This window comes from Rissa tridactyla, chromosome 11 (genome assembly GCF_028500815.1).
Source record: "Rissa tridactyla isolate bRisTri1 chromosome 11, bRisTri1.patW.cur.20221130, whole genome shotgun sequence".
NCBI lineage: Eukaryota > Metazoa > Chordata > Aves > Charadriiformes > Laridae > Rissa > Rissa tridactyla.
The window spans coordinates 21,929,993-21,955,826 of NC_071476.1; the positions used below are offsets into that span (position 1 = coordinate 21,929,993).

A 25,834-nucleotide genomic window follows, 5' to 3' on the forward strand; every position below is an offset into this window, starting at 1 on the left:
GAACTAGAAGGGAGAATTAAAATAAATAAAGTGAGCGTTTGCCTTGCTGCCTTGATATGTACTCTTTTCTCTACTTTTGAAGTCATAAAAATAATGGTACAATATTATGTAGGCTCTGTTGTGTGTCTGCAGTGGTGTTTAGGTTTTGTATCATTGTATTAGTCTGAGTTTAATATGCTAAAATAATTGGATTAGTCAAAATGGCAAATTAGGTAGAAAAGAAAATTATCATGGAAGTGCAGGATGAAGAGTGTAATGAAGTATTTATCTAGAGAATGAAGACAGCAATATATTTTAGCTTAACTTTTTTGAAAATATATTGCATTTCTTACATCAGATCTTCAAGTACTAAACAGTGGGAGTACTGTCCCCGTTTTACTGGTGAAGATGGTGAAGAGAGTGTACCGCATTTATCCTGCCTTGCAGAATTGGTAGAAAAATCAAAGCTTTCTGGTTTCCTAGCTCAGCGCCTGCTTATGGTAGTCACCAGGCTGCTGGCTGGGAAACCAGGGACTGAAGTGGATCCCGTATAAATGAGTTGTATCAGGTCTGCAAGGTGAAATTTAAATGCAGCTGTACAGAATATTTTCTAGAATTACCAGTTAAAATTATCACATGCAAATAGGAACAATTGCAAGCTGAAGCATGCCTTTGGGCATGGAAGGACGAGGCCAGGAGGCTTTATGCTATTTCTGAGTAAAACAGAGGGGAAGCCGCTGGGAAACTTTTGCCACTGGTCACAGTCTGAGAGACGAGGTGGTTTTGACTTCAGTGTAAATACTTGCTTGGTTGCCTTCTAAGCTTGATCAGGTTTTGAACACAGCCGCAACTTGTTTAGAGTGAGATTTTGGTGCAATTTTAAGTATATTATTACCAGTCATTGTGAATTTTGCTGGCATTTCAAGTGGTGCCAAAGGCATGAGTATTAAACAGCCTCCTCCATGCTAGTTGTGAAGCCTGTAGGTCAAGGTGAAGGTGTGCTGGCAGGGTGGTGAGTAATAGTGCACGTATGTGAAGTCCATAGGGTCCTTGGTGGTTGAGGGCTTCTGGCCATGGAGCATGCAGGTCCTTACCAAAACTGTCGTGGCAAAAAACTGGACTGTAGAAATGGAGAGTTGAAGCAAGTGATAAATATGGCAGTGTTAGTGCTCGTAGGATTGTGCGGTTTGCTGATCTGTTGTAAATCAAGTAGGAGAAGCCAGCTGTGCTGACAAAAGTACCAGAGGATCTTGGAGCTCAGTTCAGTAAGTGGCTTTTGGCAGGGAGCATAGAAATGCAGCAAGTCTCTTGTGTTCTGTAGTTCAGGGGTTTGAGGCCTTCAGTGACAACTGGAGCTCACCCACCGCTTGGCTGTGGAGTCAACTAAGCTCTCGGCTTCCCTCTCCAGAGCAGGCTGCCTGCCTCCCACCAGCTTGCCTTACTTAAGCCTCTACCTATTGCATAAGCCTCTGGGGATATTTACATAAAGCATAATTAAAAATCAGGCATAACCTACCTCCTACAATGAGTAGAATTAATAGTCGAATGGCATGCACTCCAGATCAGTTCAGTACTTGGAGAGTTTGTCTGGGGCTTAATCTTTCTTTCTCCTCCTCCTCCCCCCAAATCCAAGTTCACTTCATATTTAAACTGGGTTTTGAATTCAGGGTGAATACTTAGGTGGTTTGTTTTAAATTTGCAATGTAGTCTATTAAAGTTGTTGCTATGTTAGTGAACATGGCACTGCTTCTTAAATTGTATACACAATACATCTTTGACTTCTGAGGTTAATTTAATACTCACACATTTTGGTTTTCTGTATTATTTGAAAGAATGCAAATAGCAGCATTTTCTTGACCATAAGGAACAGAAATTCAAAAAGTTGATGCAAATTCAGGTAGGTAAGATTAGGCAGAAAAGCTTTTCTCCGGAAAATTTAAGTTTCAGTGTAGCAGTTGATGTTTTTCTTGTTTTCGCTAGCTCTTTCGAAGTTGAGGAAGCAAGAGGCGGAACAAAATGGAAAATTTTCTTCAAGAATAATTCACTGATTGGAAAATGTTGAGGGATAATGGGTTTAGGTTTCCAAAAGTACTGAGGTGTGATGCTTAAGGATGCAGAGAGAGCTGGTTAGTAGGGTGTTCATTCATTCCCAGCCCGATTAGGCATCTAATTCTTGGAAAAATCGTTGTAGGTATCTCAGTAACTTTGAAAGTCTGGCCTGTGGTAGCCAGAAACAATCACTCTAGTTACAGTTAATACTTACTATTCAATAACACTTTAAAATGAACTGATTTCTAAAGTTTCTTGCAGAACTTTAGTTTCCCTTCAGTGCAGCTTGACCCAGTTGAGTACATGACCTAAAATAAATGTCAGCAACTGTTTTCTAATGATAGGTGTAGAAAGTAAAGATGTGAAATACTACTGTATAATTATATAAATATGCGGTACAACCCCTTGGTAAGGAGAGATTTACCAAATTTAGCAGAACATCTATATTTAGTTACAAATTTGCACATAGGTTTCACCAGTCAACAAGTTACAGTCTTGGGGAGGGGGGGTGGTGGTGCATTAGCGCAAGGCAGGACTGCAGCTGGTGGATCACTAGTGGTTGTGTTCTGATTTAAATTGGGGTTACCCAGCTGCTCCCCTGTGGACTTGGTATTGGGATGCTCGTCTCTCTCCTCTCCGGGGGTCCTGAAATACAGCTGTAAGGGCAGCTGGATGATGCTGTTGCAACATTGTGCATCATCCCTGTGACATTCGCTTAAAAGAATGGTAGGTGTAGAGGGAAGGGAAATATAAAGGCACTCCTTTTTCTGTGCACAGATGTGGCCTGGCCGTCAAAACAGGGAGCAGTGACATTACTGAATTGGCACACTTGTTGAGGGAGTGCTTTGATCTTGGTAGGTCATTGTGAGTTCTTGTAACATATATGAAGATTCCTCAGAAGTGTTAAGCTGTTTTGGGGGGTGGGTAAAAGTGACTCTCAGATTTAAAACAGGCAAGTTTGACTTAAGTGGAAAAAGGAGCCTTTCTTAGATTTGTTTCCCACTTAAAATTTCTTGAAGCAAGAAAAATAACTTCTACATCTTGCTTGAGGACTATCTGCAGAACTCTGTGTCTAAGTTAAGCTCTGAAGCCCCGGTCTTCAGTAGGGTGCTTTCATTTTCCTTCTGTGGATACTTTCTTTCCTAATAGCAGCCCATGTACCATGCAAATGCCATCTAAAGCCCTCATGTAAAGCTTATCTCACTAATGGGAATGTCTGTGTGAGGAATGGGATACTGTAAGCAAAACTCCAGAAATCAGTGATTTGTTCAAGTACTTCTGTAAATTTAGGAAGTTTTTGAAAAGTGCCTGACCTCAGGCGTTATCTTAAATAGAAACTTTCTCATTGATACCTCATATGACCCTGGTCTTCTGTGATAAACTGAATATTAGTTTAACTTTCAAATGATATAAATACTGTTTTTCTCTGTAGCAACCTTATTACTGCAATCTATGTTATAAAACCATGCTGCCTCTGAATAAGAGGAAAAAAATAGGTACAGGTGAATTAATATTTGGATTTAAGGGTTCATTTAGTTAGGATAATATGCTTGTCTGAACTCTAACCTTTTGGTATACCTCATTAATAGATAGTTTCTGTATTTTTTTTTTTACCCTAACAACAGTTTTATAAAATACTAGAAATTTTCTCTGTTTTTTCAGTATTGCACATCTTCTGTTCAAATGCACGTAAAAAACAACTATTACCATAAAACAAATAAAAGAATTGGTTCCTGTACTGGATCCTGTTATTTTTTTAATTGCTTTTCATGGGATGAGACCACTTACTCATTTTTGCTTTTTGCCTTTCAGAGGGAGTTAAGGAGATTATTTTTTTTTTTCAAACTTCTTTTCATATTTAGCTCTTCCAAAGCATCCCGGTATCTGAAGGAAAAGTGTCCCCGACTGAGAGGGGTTACTTATGGTTGAGTTACTATGTTGTGTTTGTCAGAATGCTGGTGGTAAGTGAGAAGGAACGTGTGTGACTGGCTCTTCTGACCAGGGGAGGTTTTGAAAGTTACTTAACTGCACATGCATCCCGCAGGAAAAAGTATTCCCTATTTGTCAAGTGGAAAAAAAAAAAAAGGTGTTTTACTGGCTGATGAACAGTGGGCCAACTGAAGAGCATGTCTCTGGTTGTTTTCATGTTTCATAGCCGTTAAGTTTCGGCTAGGTCCACAAGTTATTCTAATTTGCCTTCAGTAAAACATAGAGATTACTAATTAACTAAGAGTTTCTTTTAGGAATATCCCTAACCCTGCTGAACTCTTCCCTTTCCAAAATCATGAATAAAACTAATGATGTCACATGGCGGGTAGGTAGTAAATCAGTCGTATTTCAAACCAATGGAAAAGAGGAGATCAGCTTTCAGGGCTGTATGGCCTGCTTCCCAGCCATGTTCCTTGATCATGGTGGCTTCAAAGCGTCGCCTGTTTGGAGCATGTGTTCATCCACAGCGAGACAAGATAGCCAAGAGGAAAGGGATTCTATGAAGCGGATGCTTAACATTTAGTATTTGTTAGGGTAAACTCAATACCTGATATAAATGTACATCTTTTTACTGTTTTTCTAAAATAGTAACAGTAAAAGGGCTTTAAAATGTAACATCTTGAGTTTTCAGTGGGTCATATTTTAGGTAGGGATCTGCTGTGTTGCCCATTATGATTGTTTCTTTTAAATGGCTAACTGATGGATCAGTAGTTACATTATGGTTTCTGCTGGTTTTGCAGTAGTAGAGCATGCACAAACCTGTTTGTACAGGCCTTGAAAAAATAGCTACCACTAGCCTCAGCTTTGAGAATAGCAGAAAGCCCAGTATGATTTTCCGTTTGGTATAAGCCTCCAGGTAACTTAATTAGTCACTTTAAATGTTGAGACTCTTCTCTGAAACATATAGGTGGCCTGGAAACAGGTTATTGAATTACTAGACTGGGCTACGTTCATCAGATCTGCTTGTATGATTTTTTTTTTTTTTTTTAAGCACTGCGTCCCTTTGAATTGACAAGAGATCTTAAACAGTCATTCCCAAGAAGGTGACTTAGAATATTTCCCATCTTGGATGGGTGTGAGCTTTTACACCAGCAAATAAATGCATTTGGTCATCTTCTGTTTTGAAGTTTCCTTCACTTGGTTTTAATGCCTGGGATTTAATACTTGAGCAAGGATCCCACCCTGAAAGCCATGGCTAAATTGATGTAACAATCTTGTTTTATATTCTAATAAATCAGACTATAGAGTTACACCTGCTGTTTCTTGGTTTGAAGTAAGGAAAGAAGAGGGGATGTTTCTGCAGGATTATTAGATAGAAAAAAACAGGGGGCAGAAGGGAACCTTAACGCGTATGGGGAAGGTGGAGCGCTGGAAACATGATTTAGAGCAGACTGAGATAGAACACATGAAAATAAGGAGTGCTTAGTGTAAGTGATGCTTGTTTTAGTAAGGTTTACTGGTCTCCATTTAATGATTTTCTTCAGTATGAAGACTGTACATGTCAAGAACAGGCACTTGATTTACTGGAATTCATGTGAATTTTGAATATACTTCAGTTGTCAGTTCCAGGTCTGTAAATGGCAGCTCTTGCTGCAAAAGATTCACTTGTACATCAGGAAAACTTAGTCATAATTATTTTTGTTTATCAGACATTGAATATGTGATGGCTGCAGGCTGGTTTTTAACAGTTTGTGTTTTTTTTTTTTTCAGTAGTGACTGAAATGAGTAATGCTTTTTTTTCTGCTATGCAGAAACTTTTTAATGTTGGCAGCCTCTTGCACCAAGAGGACTCAATCTGTGTGTTCTGTGGCTTAGGTGTTTGAGGGTTAACTGGGGGTGCAGTTATGTTCTTGGGCTTATTGGTGTGGAACAATGTTTTAATAGAAAAGAATTTCTTTTTTGAGATTTCTTGTTTGTGGAAGAACCATAAATCAGACATCTCTGTCCAGGGGCGTGTGATAAAGTGTAATTTGTAGTATTCAAAACTACTTAGATTGGCATAAGGGTATCTAGTGTCAGTTGATTGCTTAAGAGAGAAATTAGGTAAGTGGTTAAATTTATGTGAACCATTTGACAGACGCTTGCTTATGAATGCCTGCTTATGCTTTTAGTGCAAGAAAATTGAAAACCCAGGATCAACAGTCTCTGTCACGGAGGAGTAGTCCCATAGAACATTGATTCTGATTTACAGTTCTATCTGCATGTTTCAAATACTAGCCATAATTTTGAGAATTGACAAGCGACGCGGGGTGCCAGGCTCGAGATCCTTTGAAGGGGCTGGCCTGAGCAGGGAGGAGCTGCCATACAGACGTCGGGCCTCTCACCTTGCTGCTTGTCTCGCCCGTCGCTCTGGTCAGCTGAACTGGACGCTGGGATCTGTTGGAGTGTGTGCTAACACATCACGAACGCGTGGCACAATTTTATACACGGATGTCAGGCTTCTGGACCACACTGTGCGTGAGAGGCACTGTCCTTGTCTCCAGCGACACCGCACAAAGTTGTGTCCGTCTTTATTTACGTTGTAGCTATAGCAGCCTTTGCAAAATGAACCCCGGTTTTGAAATGACTTTATCAACAGCCTAGACCGTGTAGCCGCTTGTTCATTACCTAATAATTGCTTAGTATGTATTGGAATAAAGGCTCTCCTTTAGTTAATCCTGCGTCGAGTTAGTCAACTTCCTATTGTAATTGGAGCTAAATAGATTTGCACCCCTCCTCTCCCCCACCCCCCCAATCTAATTTACTGCCTACAGAGCTGCTGTTGTAGGCTGCGAAGGTGAGCCGGTGTGCGTGTACTAACAGCTCCGCTTAAATGCGGGAGGGCAGTCAGGTTTGTACCCTCACAGGGAGCTCACTATTCCCAGAAGAACGATGTTCCAGTTTACCAGCCCCCTTTGTAAGTCTATAACAGTCAGTAAAGTGGTAGAAAATTATTTCTCGCCCCCCCCCTCGAGTTTTATCACTTTTTGATGTGCTAAATTGACCCATGAAAGAGTCTGATAGCTGCCTGACTTGTCACAAGATGAGCAGTGACTGGAAATGACGCTTCACATAGTCTGTGTTTTCTCTGTTGAGGTGGCGATGTCCCCAAGCACCCTGTTAGGATAGGGGACCATCACCGTAGGGCCATCACTGGAAGATGATCTCTTGGTGATTCACAGATCTGAGTGGCTTCTGTCTTCTTGGGGTGGAACTTTTTTTTTTTTTTTTTAATTGGAGAAACTGTTTTCAGAAACTATGGTTCTGGTACTGCTACAACAGGAAGCTTTTTTGTAACTTGTGTCAGTAACAGGTTATTTGCGAGCAGGTCTGGGCTGTTCTGGGAAAAGCACTTTTTTGCAGTAGTGCTACCTAGGAAAGATCAGTTTAGACTTAATATTAGAAACGTGTTTCAAACCCTGTATGTCATTGCCCATCTTGCAAGAATTGCTAACGTTAGTTGTGATGTTAGGGCTTGCTAAGTGCCTTTACGTACCCCTGACCTGAGGTAAACTCAGTCAAGGCATTAACGTATAAATACTGATGTAGTTGAGGCCAAATAGCTGTGAAGGTAGCTGCTATGGAGGGAGGAACCAGTGGTGTAACTGGATCTGCAGAGCTGTGAGCTGCTGCAGTCCTTGGCAGGACTTCAGGAAAGGTCCGTGGTTCCTGTGGATGAGGTGAAACACGAGGATGGAGGGAAGCAGGCCGGTGCACAGCGCCCTCTCCTCAGGTCCCATGCAGCTGACAGCTTTCTTGGGTTCCCCTTGGGAACTATCCCTAGTTGCAATTGTTCTGGCAGTTGGAACAATGTCTTGAATCCATGTGTTCCTAATGAGCCTTACCAAGTAAGGTGCTTATTAACTGCCCAAAGCAGCTCGCAAAATAATCCAAAAATAGCACAGTGACTGGTTACTTTATCACTTTGCTGCAGATCTGATTAGGATACAGCAGAGTGCCTAAATTTTGCCACATGAGCAGTGTATTAAGTCTTCCAAGAATGCTAACATGAAATGGTTGGTTGGATTGGTGGTGGTTTTGTGGTTCCCCCCCCAAGCTTATTTTTTGTTGAAAAACTAAAATTTGTTTGATATATTTGGGGTAGTTTGATTTTTTTTTTTTTAAATTTTTATTTTTTTAAATTATTAGTATGTGATCAGCACAGGTCACTTTAATTTACAAGAGACATCTGGTTGATTAGGTAGTTTCTTCCTCTGCTATTAGCGATTAGGTCTCCAACTGTTCATCCTCTCTAGCCTTGTGTTAGTGTCTGAGAAACTATTGATTTACACCAATGTCAGTCGTTCTGATTCGAAAATGCATTGAAACTGGTTCTGGGAGACTGGCAATGGTACAGCTATTTTAACATTTTGCATATGGATTTTCAGTATTTTCACACTCAAGTCATATTTGTATTGTGGTATGTTATTAAGCTCTTACTAAAAATCAAAACAAAAACTAAAAATTGATGCTCAACACGTGCAGAAATAATGAAAGCAGCTGCCTTTTCTTGCTGTGGTATAAAACTAAGATGAAAGTACCGTATATGAAGCAAGATTTTTGTGTGAGATTTTAAATGTGCGAGTCTCTGGAAGTAGAGTTGCAAACGTAAAGAAGAGCTGAAAGGCAGTAAGAGTTGAAAAGAGGGGTGAAAAGAACAGACTGCCCCAGTATTACCCAGCTTGTACCCCAAGTAAAGTATATGTAATTAATTTTAACTAGTGTTTGCATAATCGGTGTTAAAAGGACAGACTTTTTTAGGGATTCCTGTATGCAAAATGTACTTCCTTGCAAGTTGATAGAGTATTTGTGAATGGGGAATTAGCACTGATTTAGGTTCAAGAGGTGCATTGTTGCAGGCAATGTCCTGTAAATATATACAAGTGAGCTTGGCCGGCGGTGGTCAGGGAGAAAATGATCCATATCTTTACCAACGTGTCAAAAAATGGAGGTGTAAAACTTGGAGTGGGGCCACTTCTGGAAGGTCGGCACAAGGCTGATGTGCTTACCTCTGCCTGGGTGTTGTCAGGCTCTTCTGAGGCGGAAAGTTACAGCTTGCCAGAAGCCACGTGGAGTGTTTCTGCAGCGTTTGTTGTTTGTAAGCGCGGTTGCTTCAGTGGTAGGTGGCATTTTTACCCCTTTTGATAGGTCTTCAGAAGGGAGGACTGCTGCTAAATTTAGGGGAGTAATTGAAAAAGAAAACTTCGTGTATGTAGTTATCAACAATATATAACGAATAATCACTTATGCACACAGTGGGATTTTCTGCCAGTCACCAGGTCACACAAAATTGTTGCAATTGGAATAATATTTCTAGCATATTGGTGAGGCAAAGTGCCTTGTGCCGTCTCGGGGCAGAAAAAGAAAAATCCTGAGGTACTCCTTGTAGATAAGGGTGAATTTTCCCAGAAGTCAGTTTTGCATCAGAGCTGATGCCCGCAGGGAGTCCTCAAGCTGCCTGGCTGGACGTAACCTGCAGTTTAAGTGCTGCAGAGGGGAATCTGACTGTAGGGACATGTTTTGCTATGACTTGTAAATAGCTCCTCTTTGTAGCAAAAATGCGTATCGCTGCTTTACGTCACTAATTTTCTGCTTGTTTAACGTTACAGTCCTCTTATTTTGGGACCGTTGTCTGGACTAACCTAGGAATCTTGCTTCCTCGAGCCCCGAATTGTAGCCTGCTGTCCTAGCTGTCATGTTTATGCCTTGGCACACAAGATATAAGAATAATGATACCTGTGAGTTAGCCAGTGTCGTGCATATCCGCTGAGATGTGGAGCTCATGTGCTGTGTTCCCCAAACCCGCTCTTTCTCCCTGGTGCCCATTGTATTCGTGTGTTCGCGCTGCATTCCACTGGGCACCCACGGCTTGGCTCGGACACCGGCGATAGTGTTACAGAATATTTACATATCAAAAGAGAGAAGAAATAACACGAGTTGCTCCTGAATAGCAGTGCTCTATGTAGCTCTCCAGACTCCTGTTAACATTTTTCACATAATGGGGCACTTAATGAATTTGCAGATGGCCTGATTTGATTTTTTTTTTTTTTTTTGAATTAGAAACTGTCCCTTTCGTGGGATGTTGCGTGATAGGACTGAATATGACGATAGATTACTGCTGGCATGAGAAAGATACGGGGAAGTATTAGGGGAAAACAGAGGAAGGAAGATGAGACTGGGGCATGGAGCGGGAAGGGGCAGCAATGGCTGTATGACAGGCATGTTTCATTTCTACGGCATATTTAAAGCACTGGTAGTGCTGAACAGATAATGTCTAATTACGAAATAGTGTTTTTTTAATCTTAAAATATTACTGAAAATAGAGGAAATTATGTCTGAATTTGGGACAGATTCTGAAATGTAGTTCTGCTCTCATTAGAGTATGAGTCAGGTATCCTCCTTGTTTACTCTGGCGAGCTGTCATAAAACTACAGTGTGTTATGTTGAGTAATTCCATGAGCTTGTATTTGCAGATCATGTGGGCCACTGGTGGGACGGCATTATTGCTGCTCGGTTGGAATACCTGCTTGCTTAATTGTTCTGCATATCTGTTCTTGTCTAGAAAACATTAATGACTGCGGTAATACTAAGTACCAGCTTTGAAACAGACGTTTTAGGTTTGAATTTTTCTGGTTTGGGGTAGAGCAGAGCCAACTTTCTGTTCAGCTGTGGTGCTTCTACTCAAAACAAACAAAATCCTTGTGCTACCTTACTTGAAATTACTTTTAAAATAGAACTGAAAGGCATCTCAGGAAACCTCCTGTCTCTCATAGGTTCAGCTATATGGAAGTCATTACTGACAGCTTTTTTTCACAACAAGGTAGACAGACTTTGGTGACAAAGATGCTGCAGCCTCTTGTGGCAGTCTGTTTTGGTGGTTAACTGTCCAAATGTGGGTAACGTTTTTTTTCAGTATTTAATCTGACTTGCTTTTGCTGTAGTTTAAGATCTTGTTAATTGTAATTTTTACAATAAACTGTGTTTCATGTAGAGTTTTTTTCTTCTGTGATTTCAACTACCTTCTCAGTGAGTTGACCGGATGACTTTTATGGGTGTGTCCTATGATCTCTGCAGTTAAAACGTGATTATGATAGTACAATTGAATTATTTTGTGTTGTTTTTTCCTAATATTTTAGATTTAGTATACAACTTCAAAAATGATAAAACGATTTTTCTAACTTGGCAAACAGGTTGAATCATTTATTTTGGACCAAGAAGATCTTGATAACCCAGTACTTAAAACCACGTCGGAGTTATTCTTATCGAGTGCTGCAGAAGGTGCGGACTTGAGAACCGTGGATCCAGAAACACAAGCAAGACTAGAAGCCTTACTGGAGGCAGCAGGTACTTTCTTTGTATCGTGTTTTTCCGAACCCAACTTGCACATAATTCTTACAGGTGTTGAGGGTTGCTTGGTCTACTCTTTCTGTATATACGAAGTTAGAAAAGTTCATTTGAATTAAATGGTTATTTCATTGACCAGATGAGATTACATGTGTTACCAGAGGGAGGATTAAAGGGGGTGAGAATGGAAGGAAGTATACTTGCTAAAATGTCACTTTTTTCTGTGGCTTTGGTCAATATGTAATTATTAATTCATTACTCACAAAATTTACAGGTGAAATACTTGTTTCTCTGTTTTGACTTTCACAAAAATATTTTTCCATTCTGTAGTTCTGAGATACAATTGTTGGAAAATATGTATTTAATGTTCATGTTTCAGGACCGGACTAGGTGAACGTAGTGCCACTACGTTTGTTACTTTTATAGTGAAAGCTTGACTAATTTAAGTCTCTCAGGGGTTTGTGACTCCCGTGTTTGCAATGGATTTGCAAATTATCTGTCAGTTTCAAAATCCCAAGGACAAAAAGATGTAAAAACCCTGCTTTGAAATAAATCCGACCTGATCATTATGGGTGCATACTCAGACTAGTAGTAGTGTGCTGAAATTAGAGTTTTCAGACTTTAGCTTTGAACACACTTAAGAGACAGATGAAATAGCATTTATTTTTGGGGATGTTTAGATGTAAAGCTATTTACAGTTTTAGAGGGAAAACTTCATCCTGAGGAAGCAAAGGGGGCAAGGGACTCAAGCTTTGGGCTATCTTTGCATTTTGAATTTGAAAAAAAAACAACAACCCAGCTTGCAACATAGCATAGCTTTTGTCAGCAGAAAGTTGCAGCAGACTAATTAAAGGTGGACCTCTAAAATTATTCTAACCTCATGTAACTCTTAGGGACTGAACTTTGCTTTGCAGGGAAGATAGACTATTTCTGGGATACTCCGGACACTAAGAGAATTTGAATAGTCTGATCTCCTTTTAAGCACTTTTAAAAATGAAAATCAGTTTCAGTTTCTCTCATGTATCTGATGGCTGGTGTGTCCTAAAATCTGTTGCTAGCTTTATAAATTGTCAGTGGAGATATCTGATGTCTGGTGTTACAAGGGCAGTCAGTCTAGGGTTGCGGTGTTCAAAATGATTTCATGGTATTTAACAAATTTAGAAGGTACCACTGCTTTTTGTAGTCCCTGTCAGAATGGTTTCTTTAGATTTCTAAGCAGTACTTGGCCAGTTGTCCCCGGGATTAGATGGTGTGTTTTTAATCTGAGGTTTCCACGCTTTGATTCCCCGAGTGCTTGGAGTAAGGATGTAGAAAATGGGCAGAACAGAAGGAACCTGGAAAGAAGAGCAAATCAAAAAAAAGAGTGGTTTTGTTTGGGAGCTCCCTCTCGAAAAAGACGGGACAAAATTAATACCACTTGATGAATGTGTGAGATCAGAAGAAAGTTCTCTATTTAAGCAGCACTTGTCTTTCCCACTGTGAATTTGAACACTAAAAATATCATTAGGCTAACCTAAAGGAGACCCTAAGAATCTGGTAGTTTATTAACAAAAGCCATAATTTGAAAGTGAAAAAGAAGCTAGTGTTTCTGGGACATGTTCTAATATCTTCACTGGATTTCTCTGCCTGGTTTGGCTAAAAATACCCGTGTAACCTTAAGTGAGCTTCTAGGCTTCCATCGTTGCAAGAAACAAAGCAGCCTGGTGTTGGGATGTTGTATTGGTTTGCACTTTGTCCAAACCAAGTGATTTCTTCGTATTATTTAGTTATTTTAGTCCCCAGCATTGCAAAAGCAGATGGCAGAACTATTGCTCGAACAAGTAGTTTAGCTACATCCTTGTCTGATGTGGTTTCCAGGGTAGCTTGGCCTTCGTTGTGATGATCCCCTCTCCTTGTGGGAGGCTTTATCCTAACGTACAACCTAGAGGAAAATTGGTCTTGTGTTTAGTGTCTCAGGTTTCTTAGGGTTTCTCACATGCAGGATTCGTGGCTGCGTCATTAGGACCTTAATGAGTATGACTTGCAAAACTCGTTTTGCTCATTCTTCGTGAACCCTTTAGTGCTCAGATCTCACATGGACATGCTGTTTGTTAATTCGGGGAGGTAAGTTCTAGCAACTGTAGCCAGATGGGAGTTCTTCTTCAAATTTCTTATGCAGAAGTGATTTTCAACCATCGCACTCTAAGATTTGTAGGAGTTTTGTTTTGGTTTTAAGTAGCTGTCTTGATTTGAGAGCCAGTTAGGCCTGCTTATGCAAGTGTAGAGGACAGAGGTTAGTTGAACTGCCTAAAAATGTTTATATACACTATATTTACCCATCGTAAGAGTGCTGGATATTTTTTTGCAGTTCAACGTGTTTATTTCCAAGAAGACTTAAAATGTTTTGTGGTTTTGGATGCGGAGGGTGACAGACTTAAGTAGAATTTCTGGCAAGAGGATTGTGCCTTGCCCCCCTCAGCATAGCAGCAAGTATACGTACATATACATACGCACACGAGCAGCGGTTAGATTCCTTATGTTTACTATGTCTTCCGAAAATCTGGCTGATTAGCTTTAGTTTGGACAACCATACTTCCATCTGTAATCTGTTTAAGCAAAGCACAGGCACTTTGTTAATGAACAACTACTATCTTTAAACAACTGTCTGTGATACTTTATGAAAAAAAAAATAGTTTTACATTCTGAAGACTGAGAGGCTTCACTGTTCTATGAATGTGATAAATATGAGTTGTTTTCATCTTCAGAAATTGAAGATAAATTGAAACAGTTGAATCCTGTTCTTGGTGATGTTATCCTAAACAAACAGAGTCTTTCGTGTACTTTCAGTTTGATTCCTAGTGACAAAGAAGTGATTTATAGGGAAAATAACCTATGGAAAGAGAACCATACTCTTTGGACATGTTTCTGTTTTTCAGACTGTAATTAAACAGATTCTTAGTGTTCTGACTGTGGATTCATATTCTGCACTAGAAACATTCAGCTCCACTGTTAATTAGGCTACTGTTGATTTCTTAAAATAATACTCCACGTCTGAACAGTCAGACCTGGTTCTTTTGTGGATCTTCAGTGAGGTTACCTATTAGATTTCCTTTCTAGGGGCAGTAGTTGACTGCTGGAGGATGAGAGCTCGTTGCTGCTGTGAATGAATGGGTATAGTGTTCAGAGCTCCTGCTCTTGGCAGGTTCCTCCGTGGGTCCCTCAACATATGTTCTTATAAGGGCAAACTCACCTTCAAAGAGTTGGAGAAAATTTGACAGGTTAAAGCTGTTTCATTTTCTGGTCCCGCCTTTTATAGGCATCAGGAAGGGAAAATGACTTGCTTATATAGTGCAGTCCTGTTTCTGGAGTACAGGTTGTTTCTTAAAGAGGACGGAGAAAGGTGCTGGCTGAAGCATGTGGTCAAATAAAAACCCCAGCTGCCTGTTTAGTGTATTCTGCACCCAAAACACGTAATTCCACAGAAAGTTGTAAAAAGTCAAAATGTTAATCCCTGCAGTTGAAATATCCTGTTTGTTGTGTTTCAGCATGGTTTTGCTGAGTTTTCTGGGAAGTGACGTAGAATGTTACTGAACTGATTTTTAACTTGAGGAAATAGCTTGGGTGCCTGTGTCCTTACCAGCAGATCTTTTGAGCATGCTCCTTCTCAATCTGAATGTTGAAGCACTTTGACAATGAAGCATCAAAAATAGATGCAGAAGAAAGTGGTAAAGAACCTCTTTGTCTAGCATTGGAGCACTTGGTGCTCCTGTGGAGTACACAGGGAGGAGCGTTGTTAGCAGCGAGTTCTTTAGGTGTCCTACTATTGTTTATAAAGAGGCTTGTGAGGAAGATCAGGGTGTTTTGGAGAGGAATCACGTTCAGCCAAGGTTTTGCTTATTGAGACAGATGTGAGTAGCCCATCCTTGTGTTCAAACAGGGAGCAGAGTTATATACATCCTTCTGTTCTGTTGAAGTACAGGATTAAAGGTGACTAGAGACCCTCACATAGATGGTTTGGTGTATTTGAGACTATGGGGAATTAAACGCGCTGTAAATGGTGAAAGAGAAATCCAGTTTGAGTAACGAGTGTCTGTTAATACCTGGTGCGTTTCAGTAGTTGACTCAGGCATGAGGGCTCTTTAGGAAGCTGGCAGGATGCAGGGGGTGGGGAATGGGTTGTGTATTCTGGAACTGGGGAAGGCAGAAAGTGGAAGTAATCACCTACTTGGTGGAAATACAGAACGCAGGTCAAAGTATGAATGGGCCCAGATAAAATCTGCCTGCTTTAGGATAAACTGAAAGGACAGGGTGAGATTCAGCAATTGTAAAATTGAATGCCTTCCAGTGTGTGTATATCTCTCTCTATTTACTCACTTTCCAAGCTGCCGACCACATCTGCTTTTTTTTTTTTTTGTGATGTGACCAAACCCATTCATTATTCACTAATAGCAAGGGTTTTTTTGATTAAAATAAAATGAAGTAAACTATATTTGTTTCCCCCAACATTAGAGGGCTTGAATGCAACAAGATAGAATCACAGAACGTGTTGGGTTGGAAGGCACCTCTAAAGGCCATCTAGTCCAACCCCCCTGCAGTCAGCAGGGACATCTTCAACTAGATCAGGTCGCTCAGAGCCTCATCCAGCCTGGCCTTGAATGTCTCCAGGGATGGGGCCTCCACCACCTCTCTGGGCAACCTGGGCCAGTGTCTCACTACCCTCAGTGTAAAGAACTTCTTCCTAATGTCTAGTCTAACCTGCCTTGCTCTAGTTTAAACCGTTGTCCCTCGTCCTGTCACTACATGCCCTTGCCAACAGCCCCTTCCCAGCTTTCCTGGAGCCCCTTTAGGGACTGGAAGGGGCTCTAAAGTCTCCCTGGAGCCTTCTCTTCTCCAGGCTGAACCCCCCCAGCTCTCTCAGCCTGTCCCCACAGCAGAGGGGCTCCAGCCCTCCCAGCATCTCCGTGGCCTCCTCTGGCCCCGCTCGAACAGCTCCATGTCCTCCTTGTGCTGAGGGCTCCAGAGCTGGACACAGCACTCCAGGTGGGGTCTCACCAGAGCAGAGCAGAGGGGGAGAATCCCCTCTCTGGATCTGCTGGCCACGGTTCTTTTGATGCAGCCCAGGATGCGGTTGGCCTTCTGGGCTGCAAATAGATAGACCTGTGATCCAGCACTACTGGGCAGTGAGCTGTGGTCTAAAAGAACAGCTCAAAAGGTGGACAGTTTGCTTTCATCCTGCATTGGAAAAAACCCTTGGAAAGCGTCAGAGACTGGGCTAGATACATTCTTTGATCAAGAATGTTCACGTGTGGACCTGGTGCTTCTTTTCTTAGGACTCAGGAGTAATTTGTGATTGAAATGGAGGTGGGCACCTAATCATCAGGAACTTAACCTCTGAAGGGTTATCCAAGCTCCACTTCAAACTGTAGAAGTTCAGGGCTGCAGAAAACAGACAACTCATGTTTGTCAATTTAATGGCTGTACCTCTGTGCTCGTGGAACGTAACACACGTTTCTAGATCCATGTCAATGTTCTTGAATGAAAAAGAAAAATAGGTTCTTTATTGGGGGGAACCCAAGAGAGGATTGCTGGAATTTGAGCAAAGATGGAACTTTATTGATATTGCTACTTTTTTACAAATTTGAAGTGTGTTTAGCTGCCTTCATCATGGCAGAAGTCTTACCCTTAGTGCAACTATTTTTACTGATACATATGTATTTTTTTTTAAACCAAGAAAGGCTTTTCACCCTAATTTTATCTGTTCTGAAATACTTGGTGTTATATGGATACAGTATGCAGCTCAAATAAGAGGAACAGTTTTCATTAAGAAAGTTCAAATAGGCTTTGTTCTCGGCGTTTCTTTAGAGATGAAAGCTGTACTACTACTGAAATCAGCACTGTCATGTTAACTGGAAAACTTTTGCTTTTTGAGATACTGGCACATTACAGTGACTTGCTTATTTCTTTTCTTCACCATCTAAAGATTCAGAGTGGGAAGGAATATATGGTATGTGAAATGTACAGGTATATTGTGCTTTTGAGTAAGTTGGATAAGCTGTCTGAATTTTGTGCATGTAACTGAATTATTAATATTAGATTTCTCTGAGGTTTTGCATGATTTAAATATCTTTTTTTCTAATCTAGTAGGCTTTTAGATTAGAAAATGTCTAGTCTAACCCTGCTCTTACTGAAATTAACTTCCATACTTTGAAAGTGTGTTAAATATACCAACTTCATATTTTTTGGCTCTTTTTCCGTTTGATTTTGCTGTGAAGAACCATTTCATTGTTGTAACACTTAAATTGATACTTTTAGGTATCATATAGCTAAATTATCGTGTGGGATCTGAACACTGTGCTTTTGGAATTCCTTGGCAAAGGAATTTCTTTGACTCCGAGATTTTAACTTTTCTTCAGTGGGGATGGGGAGTGGGAAGAGACGAGACAAAGGGTTATAATTTCCAATTTGTGAAGTATTAACATTGGTCAGGCTAATCCTCAGTCTCTTAAGTTGTCTGCATATTTATATATATCTATATATCTGTCTATATATATCTCAGAGGTCATTGTTAATCAGCCAGTGCTCCACAGCCATACTGTAAACAACTTGTGCAGTTATCCTTTTGACGTGATTTTTTCAAAGTCCTGTACATGTATTTTTTAACAACTCTACTTCTCCTTTCTATTTTACTTCTGCCATATTTTATTTTTGATGCAAGTTGGATTCTTCTGCAAGATGAAATCCCCTTTGCTCTCCTCTTCCAATATGGGGATGTTCCTGGTTAAAAACTCTTTACCATTCGGTATTGTTTTCAGGACTTCTTGTTATATTAGGACTTGGAGTAGCCTCGGCCAAAGGAGGAAAGTAGGGGGGGTTTGAGCAGGAGAAAAAAAAGCAGTGCTTTATTGACAGGCCTGTGCAATGCTTGAATTGAGATGGAGGTTAGCCTCTACCAAGAGGAGATGCTACTCTTTTTTTTCTTTTTTTAAATAAAAATGTATGCTTCCTTTATCCATCAAAGTGAAAATAATCGCGTTCAGGCTTTGCAGTGGGATGCGGAAGCTTGCACTGGGCTCCGCGTTGCTGCTGGCAGTGTAGCGCTGTGGTGTGTGCTGGGGAGCTGTGCCCCTTCCAGGCTACGGGGGCTCAATTGTGCGACGGCCAGTACAGGAGCCAACAAACTCCTGTTTGTTGACAGTACCTTGAAGTAAGGTTTTGTTTTGGTTGTCTTGAGATTTGTGCTAGAGTTGGTAAATAAAGATCTTGCACAGCACTCTAGCAGGTAAGCTGGTTATGTGGGGCTGTGATATCAATCGGGTACAGGAAAAAAAAAAAAATATTAGCTCAAACCACAGGTTGGTTAAAGCTAATATCTGGTAAAAATTGCTGTTGACCCAAATGTCTTACCACAGAATTTATCTTATTTAAGCACGGTATAGTATTTTTTTCAGTGTTGTTCTGTGTCGTTCGCATGCATGCTTGCTCTCTCTGAGCTGGTGGCTGCTGACGGTTCTTTGTGACGCCAGTGTGAGAGGGGAGGTAGGTGTTAACCTGGTGGAATGGAGCAGTTACTGCATTTGCAGGCTTGAGTTCATCAAAATGTAACTTGTCTCCCTGAATGCATCAGGAGAGCGAGGAAGGAGTAAGCAGGTAGAAAAGCCTGTGTATCTTGCTTGTATCTCCTGCAAGAAGACTCTATTAATAGTTTATTTAAAAAACTTACTTACGCAGACTTGGGGTTTAAGTTTGCATTTTTGATTGTTTCTGCGTTTGTCAGTCATGTAGTTTCCTTAGCGCGTGGTGATAAAACCAGGGTTTAGAATTGTTCAGAACAAAGTCTGAGTATTAAGTGAACGCTTCATAGTGTGCAGAAGATGGAATCTGGATCTCCTCACTCAGATTTCAATTTTTTTTTTTTTTTGATGTGCTGTAGCTTAATGACGAAGTGTGGTGGCAGTAACTAGTGCCAGCCACTTGGCTCCGTACTAGCCAGACTGGTAAGTCAGGTTGGTAGTCTGAGTGTGTAGCCGCCCCTTCTGGGGCTGATTGGAAGTATACGGTGAGATGTAACATAATTATATTGGAAGCAAGGCTGCTTGCTACGTGTTTACATAAGAGCTGCTTAAACTACGGAGCTGGTGTGCTGTGATGAGTGGTTGGGACACGTGAGAGGAATTAACCGAGCTCTTGTTGTTGGACCTACGATACATTGTTCTTCTATCAGTTTTATAATTGTATTAAATATTTGTTGGTTTTTCTCTTTAAAGTGTCAGAAGCAACAGATTGTAATGAGTCAGTAATACTTTACAGGATATGGTGTAACAGGTGAATCTGCTTTTTGCAGTTGGTAACTCACCTGTGACAAAATATTTCTGTTGTATATTCAGGAAGCAATTACAATAAACAAATAATATATGCATAGTGTAAATTATCAAATTCTGCTTATTTCTGTAAAGTCAAGCTAGTTTTTACCAGATTAATGAAAAATAAAATTATGTAAAATATACTGCCACTCATCTTTGATTCTACTTATGGAAGCAAGTGTCTTTTGCAATGAGGCATGAGCACCTTCATTGCCTGTTATAAATTATTTTCTGCCTTTTTAAAGACTTTATTTTGAAAGCTGAGGACTTAAATCTCTTGATTTAAAACAAGCTGTAGTACATAAAGTATTTTGCACAAAAATGGACTTGATATGATCATAAAATCATAGAACGGTTTAGGTTGGAAGGGACCTTAAAGATCATTATTCTACCCCCCTGCCCTGGGCGGGGACACCTCCCACCAGCCCAGGTTGCTCCAAGCCCCGTCCAACCTGGCCTTGAACCCCTCCAGGGATGGGGCAGCCACAGCTTCTCTGGGCAACCTGGGCCAGGGGCTCACCACCCTCACAGCAAAGAATTTCTTCCTCAGATCTCATCTAAATCTCCCCTCTTCTAGTTTGAAGCCATTAGCCCTCGTCCTATCGCTACATGCCTTTGTAAAAAGTCCCTCCCCAGCTTTCCTGTAGGCCCTCTTCAGGTACTGGAAGGCAGCTATAAGGCCTCCCTGGAGCCTTCTCTTCTCCAGGCTGAACGCCCCCAACTCTCTCAGCCTGTCCTCACAGCAGAGGGGCTCCAGCCATCGGATCATCTTCGTGGCCTCCTTTGGACCTGCTCCAACAGGTCCATGTCCTTCTTGTGCTGAGGGCTCCAGAGCTGGATGCAGCACTCCAGGTGGGGTCTCACCAGGGTAGAGGGGTGGAATCACCTCCTTCAACCTGCTGCCCACTTTTCTTATGATGCAGCCCAGGATGCCGTTGGTTTTCTGGGCTGCCAGTGTGCGTTGCCGGCTCATGTTGAGCTTCTCGTCCACCAACACCCCCAAGTCCTTCTCTTCAGGGCTGCTCTCCATCCATTCTCTGCCCAACCTGTATTTGTGCTTGGGCTTGCTCCGACCCACGTGCAGGACCTTGCACTTGGCCTTGTTGAGCTTCCTGAGGCTCATATGGGCCCACCTCTCCAGCCTGTCCAGGTCCCTCTGAATGGCATCCCTTCCCTCCAGCATATCAATCGCACCACACGCTTGTGTGTTGTTGGCAAACTGGCTGAGGGTGCACTCAATCCCACTGTCCATGTTGCCGACAAAGATGTTAAATAGTACCAGTCCCAGTACCAACCCCTGAGGAACACCACTTGTCACTGGTTTCCACTTGGACATTGAGACATTGACAGCAACCCTTTGAGTGTAGCCATCCAGCCAATTCCTTATCCACTGAGCGGTCCATCTATCAAATCTGTGTCTCTCTAATTTGGAGTCCAGGATGTTGTGCAGGACAGTGTCAAAAGCTTTGCACGAGTCCAGGTAAATGACATCTTTTGCTCTGCCCTTATCCATAAACACTGTAACACTGTCATAGAAGGTCACCACATTTGTCAGGTGTGACTTGCCTTTGGTGTTGGCTGTCACCAATCACCTCCTTATTTTCCATGGGCCTTAGCAGAGTTTCCAGGAGGATCTGCTCCATGACCTTGCCAGGTACAGAGGTGAGACTGATGGGCCTGTGGTTCCCCAGGTCTTCCTTTTTTCCCTTTTTGAAAATGGGGATTATGTTTCCCCTTTTCCAGTCAGTGGGAAATTCACTGCACTGCTGTGACTTTTCAAATATGATGGAAAGTGGCTTAGCAACTTCATCTGCCAGTTCCCTCATGACCTGCAGATGGATTTCATGTCCTGTGGACTTGTGTACCTTCAGGTTCTTTAGATGGTTTCATGCTTGATCTTCCCCTACAGTGGGTGGTTCTTCATTCTCATAGCCCCTGCCTTTGCCTTCTATGACTTGGGCGGTGTGGTTAGAGCCCTTGCTGGTGAAGACTGAGGCCAAAAAGTCATTCAGTACCTCAGCCGCCTCCATATCCTGGGTGACCAGGTCTCCTGTTGCCTTCCAGAGAAGGCCAGCATCTTCCCTAGTCTTCCTTTTGTCACTGACATACTTACAGAAATTTTTCTTGTTGCCCTTGATGTCCCTGGCCGGATTTAACTCTGTCTGGGCTGTAGCTTTCCTAACCTGATCCCTGGCTGCTCAGACAGTTTCTCTGTGTTCCTCTCAGACTACCTGTCCTTGCTTCCACTCTCTGTAGGCCTCCTTTTTGCTTTCGAGCTTGTCCAGGAGCTCTTTGTTCATCCATACAGGCCTCCTGCTTTGGGAATATGAAGTGTCTAAATACTTGAGGATTCAACACATACTAGGGAACTTTAAAAAAAAAAATTAATAAATTACTGCATTGCATATTGCATTTATCCTCGTATGCATCAAGAAAATACTTGCTGTGGGGAAAAAGGCACAGTGCAGTTCTGTAACAACTTTTTTCCCCGTGTAACAAAGCATTATCTCAAAAACAGCAATTACTAACTTGTCATTTAGCCATCGACTTTTCCTCAAATTCTGTACAGCTTCTTAAAACTTTTTCAAAAATAGGGCTAAAAGAAACCTCAGGAGATCTACTTTTACCTCCTTCTCTTCCTTATACCCAGGCAAATCCAGCTGTGCTTGTGCCATTCCTGCTAGGTGGCTTTAGGAACTGGGTAGACAGACCGTCTCCAGTGCTGGAAGCTCCACAGTGTGCCAAGCCAACTGCAGTCCTTGGGATGCGAAGGTTTTTCTGAGTATCAGTCCTCGGTGTTACATGCTGAAATGTAACTTGGGGGCGAAGGGAAGGAAGAAAGTTGTCATCCTAAAGCAATTGGTGGTTTTGTGAAGTGCTTTGGCTGCTTGTTTTATGCATCAAACCCAAGTTTAGTGTGTTCTTTTCCGATGCAGCCATCCTTAGAACCGACTTGCAGACTGTTATCTTCTGCAATTCCTTTTTTTTTTTTTTTTTTTTTTTGCTAAATAACCATCAAATCTTTCGTTGCCCTTAACTCATATTATTTAGGCTTTCATCTGCTCTTGTTCTCCTCTGGAGTCTCTGTATGTGATCTCTGTTCTCCAGAGCTTGTTGCCCCAAATCAGTCGTATTATTCAAGTTGAGCTCTACTGATGCACGGAGAGTAGGAGGGTTATTTCATCTGTCCTGCAAGCTGTGCGTTTGTTTATATATCTCACTTTGTTGTCTGCCTTTTGCAGGAGAAATGTTGGTTTACAGGTTGAATTTGACTTCAGATCTACCAACGCTTTTCTGAATAACTGTTAGCTGAACAAATTAGTCTGTATTTGTGCAGTTGATTATTCCTGTCTGCTTGCTTATTTCTTTATTTATTTACTGACACCCCAGTTTGGGTATGGCCTTTAAAAAACCTTGAATCTGAATCTTTGTAAAGGCTAAAATTCTGTCTTTGCTTTCAAAGAATTACGTGGCTTTTGAGTAGCAGAGGAAGATGACAGCGAGCAAGGATATTCTAACCATCCTGGCCTGACTTCCAGTTTGCTTTGCTTTGGATTGCCAAAAACAAGGAAGCAGCGTGTTTTGGGAGTCTTTGTAGGGAAAGGAGCATGTAGAAAGATTTAATAATGAAAAGAGAAGTTTGCAATGTGGCTGTGCTTTTGGCTATCAGCCTTCTATAATAGTGAGCACACTCAGTGCCTGATCTTCCTAAACTGTAGAGACAGAATTCGAGATAGAACAACATTATTTTAGTCTTCACACAGGTAAGAGTAAAGACCTGGAGAGAAACAACGGAAGAAGTTGGCTTTAGTAAAATCGTAACTGGCCAGACTTTTCCATACTCGCTATTAGAAGCAGCTCCACCCAGAAGCTGTCCATTGCATTAATGCGTGTTAGAGTTTCTCTCTGCATCCTGTTCCAAAGCAGCTCAGTAAAACTTGTGCTCTGTGGTGCCACATGTTGGGTTCTGTGACCTCTGATGGACAACAGCTCCACCCGAAGAAGCAGAGCTTCAGAGACACTGACTGAGGTGAAAATGCATCTCTTGATGCACCTGCGTCCTCTTCCCTTTTTGTTTTTGAACTGTAGGAGGATGCTGGGGAGGGAAAAAAAAAAAAAAAAAAGCTGTGATGATAGGAGTCCCCTGGACTGTTCTTGTAGAGGGGTAGTTTTTTCAAGTGCATTAACAGTAGATTGCTGCGTTCTTTCCTCAGGTTGGGTCACTGCAAAAGAAATTCCTTGTTTTCGTTCCAAAACCTGTAGTATCTTGATTTTTGGTTGTTTTACACTCTGTAATCTACGGTGGTGTTCCCTGAGATCTTACTTTCAGGACGGTTTGTTATGCGGCGTGTATGTCATGGCAGTACACTGAAAGGCTGTGGATCTTCTTAGGTAGAGGAGCAGTTTTATGAACAGTTTCTCAAATGTTCAGTTTGAAACATGAATTTATGCACTGTTCTGTGCTATACACTGTTAGGGTGGTGATCTTTTTTTTTTTTTTTTATTATTAAAGAAGTGGTGTGCTTGGTCAGCCTCAGAAATGCTTGTGTATTTTGGCTTGCTTTGCCCTACGTAATTGGCTTAAACTGGGGGCTAAAAGTCTGTGGGCTTCTGGGTGAAGTCAATGATGTTACTGGCCCTTGAATTTTACTCTTAGTTCTTTGCTTCAAAATGTAAAAGCATGTTCAGATTTTTTTTTTCCCCAGATAGTCACCGCGTACTGTACTGAGCCAGAGCCACTTTCTGATTCAGGAAAGCAATTACAGCCCATTTGGACGCAGTTTCCCACTGAATGCTAGAAATTTGGAGAAGAGAGTTCAAGTGGGATGTTTGCCTATAAATAGCATTCAAAGGTTATTTGAGTTCTTCCTGCGTCTCCGTCGTGCATGGGGGTCACTTCCTGGCCTCAGTCTCCATAGGAGTATGATACTTTTCTTCCATAAGCCTTAGGTTACCTGGGAAAATAATTCCACTCTTCTACCACCAAATATGTGAGAGTGTCTGTAAAGTAACTTGTTTTCAAGGGTCAGAAGCCCTAAAGTAGATGAGACTTAAAATATTTGTCTTAGTTAGAATGCCAGATATCAAGAATAGGAATTTTGTGCACCTTTTTCAGCATGACTAACTTTTTTTTTTCTTCACTTGATGTTTCTCAGGGATATGTGGGGTCTCTCTTTGCTCCTTGTCCTCCCACAGTGGATGGTACCATTCCCATGTTCCTCCTTTCCGTGTTTTAGTAGCAGTCAGCTCTTTGAGGTGTATCTTTCAGATTCTTGGAGGCAAGCAATTGTCAGGCTCGAAATGAGAAAATATTGGGTTTTCCTTCTGATAAGGCATGAAGGGAAGAGCCAGGAGTTAAAGAATAATTGCCTACTGTTAGCCTTGGTATTTTTCTGTAAAATACTGAAATAAACCTTGTAAATTTTTCCATGTTTGATGGCACAAAGTAAAGAATTTATTTTGAAGCTTTCTGTTCCGAGGTCATGCTTTCTGCTTCTGGATCACTTTCAAAGTTGCTGCCTTTATAGTTGCATGGGTAAATATTGCAAGTACGGCCATCTCAACTTAAATAAAATAAATTCCCCAAGAGTGATTTTGGGGGTTTAGTACTACTTTGTGTGTGAGCAACCAGAAACAATCTGATTCTTTTTTCTCAGTCTCTAGCCTGGATGCTTCCTTGAAATACAGGAGCGTCGGAGCTGATGTCCAAAGCTCTGAGTTCGGAGCCTACCTCCTTTGATTCTTGCTGGGGCACTCGGTAGACTGTACCAGTTCTTGCCCATCGGTTTAGCAGCGTCTGGTGCCGTTGGGATGCAGCTGAGTGTGTTGCTATGTCTGCGTGCCCTCATGCGTGGTGTGACGGGGCGTGAGCGGGGGACTGCCCGGCTGGAGGGGAGATGTGCTGAGGCTGCCATTTCACTCTGCCTCCATTTAAAAGCTAAACAAAGCTGGGCAAACAATTCAGCTTGTGGCTGAAGTTTTCCCTTAGCTAATCACGGTAATACTGGCAAGCGTGATACAACTAGAAGAGCATTTAAGTGCATAAATGTATTTGAATACTTGCTGGTGCTGCAGCCCTGGAATAGATGTAGCAGGGTTGTTGCAGGAGGAGGTAGCGCAGGAGGGAAGAGAAGGCTGGCAATGAAAAAAGCATC

The 25,834-nt window shown here is 41.5% G+C and overlaps 1 protein-coding gene across 22 annotated transcripts in view; it reads left to right on the forward strand.

Moving 5' to 3' along the window:
• The window catches only part of ANKHD1 (ankyrin repeat and KH domain containing 1), a 122,617-nt gene that overhangs the window by 3,090 nt on the left and 93,693 nt on the right, over positions 1-25,834 (forward strand). For 20 of the 22 annotated variants that reach the window (XM_054217828.1, XM_054217827.1, XM_054217829.1 and 17 more), the window contains exon 2: positions 11,187-11,340. In XM_054217828.1, coding sequence (XP_054073803.1) covers positions 11,187-11,340 — 154 coding nt within the window. Of the gene's footprint in view, positions 1-11,186; positions 11,341-17,299; positions 17,324-25,834 lie in introns of all 22 variants that reach the window. The other 2 variants (XM_054217812.1, XM_054217815.1) reach the window with 1 other exon arrangement.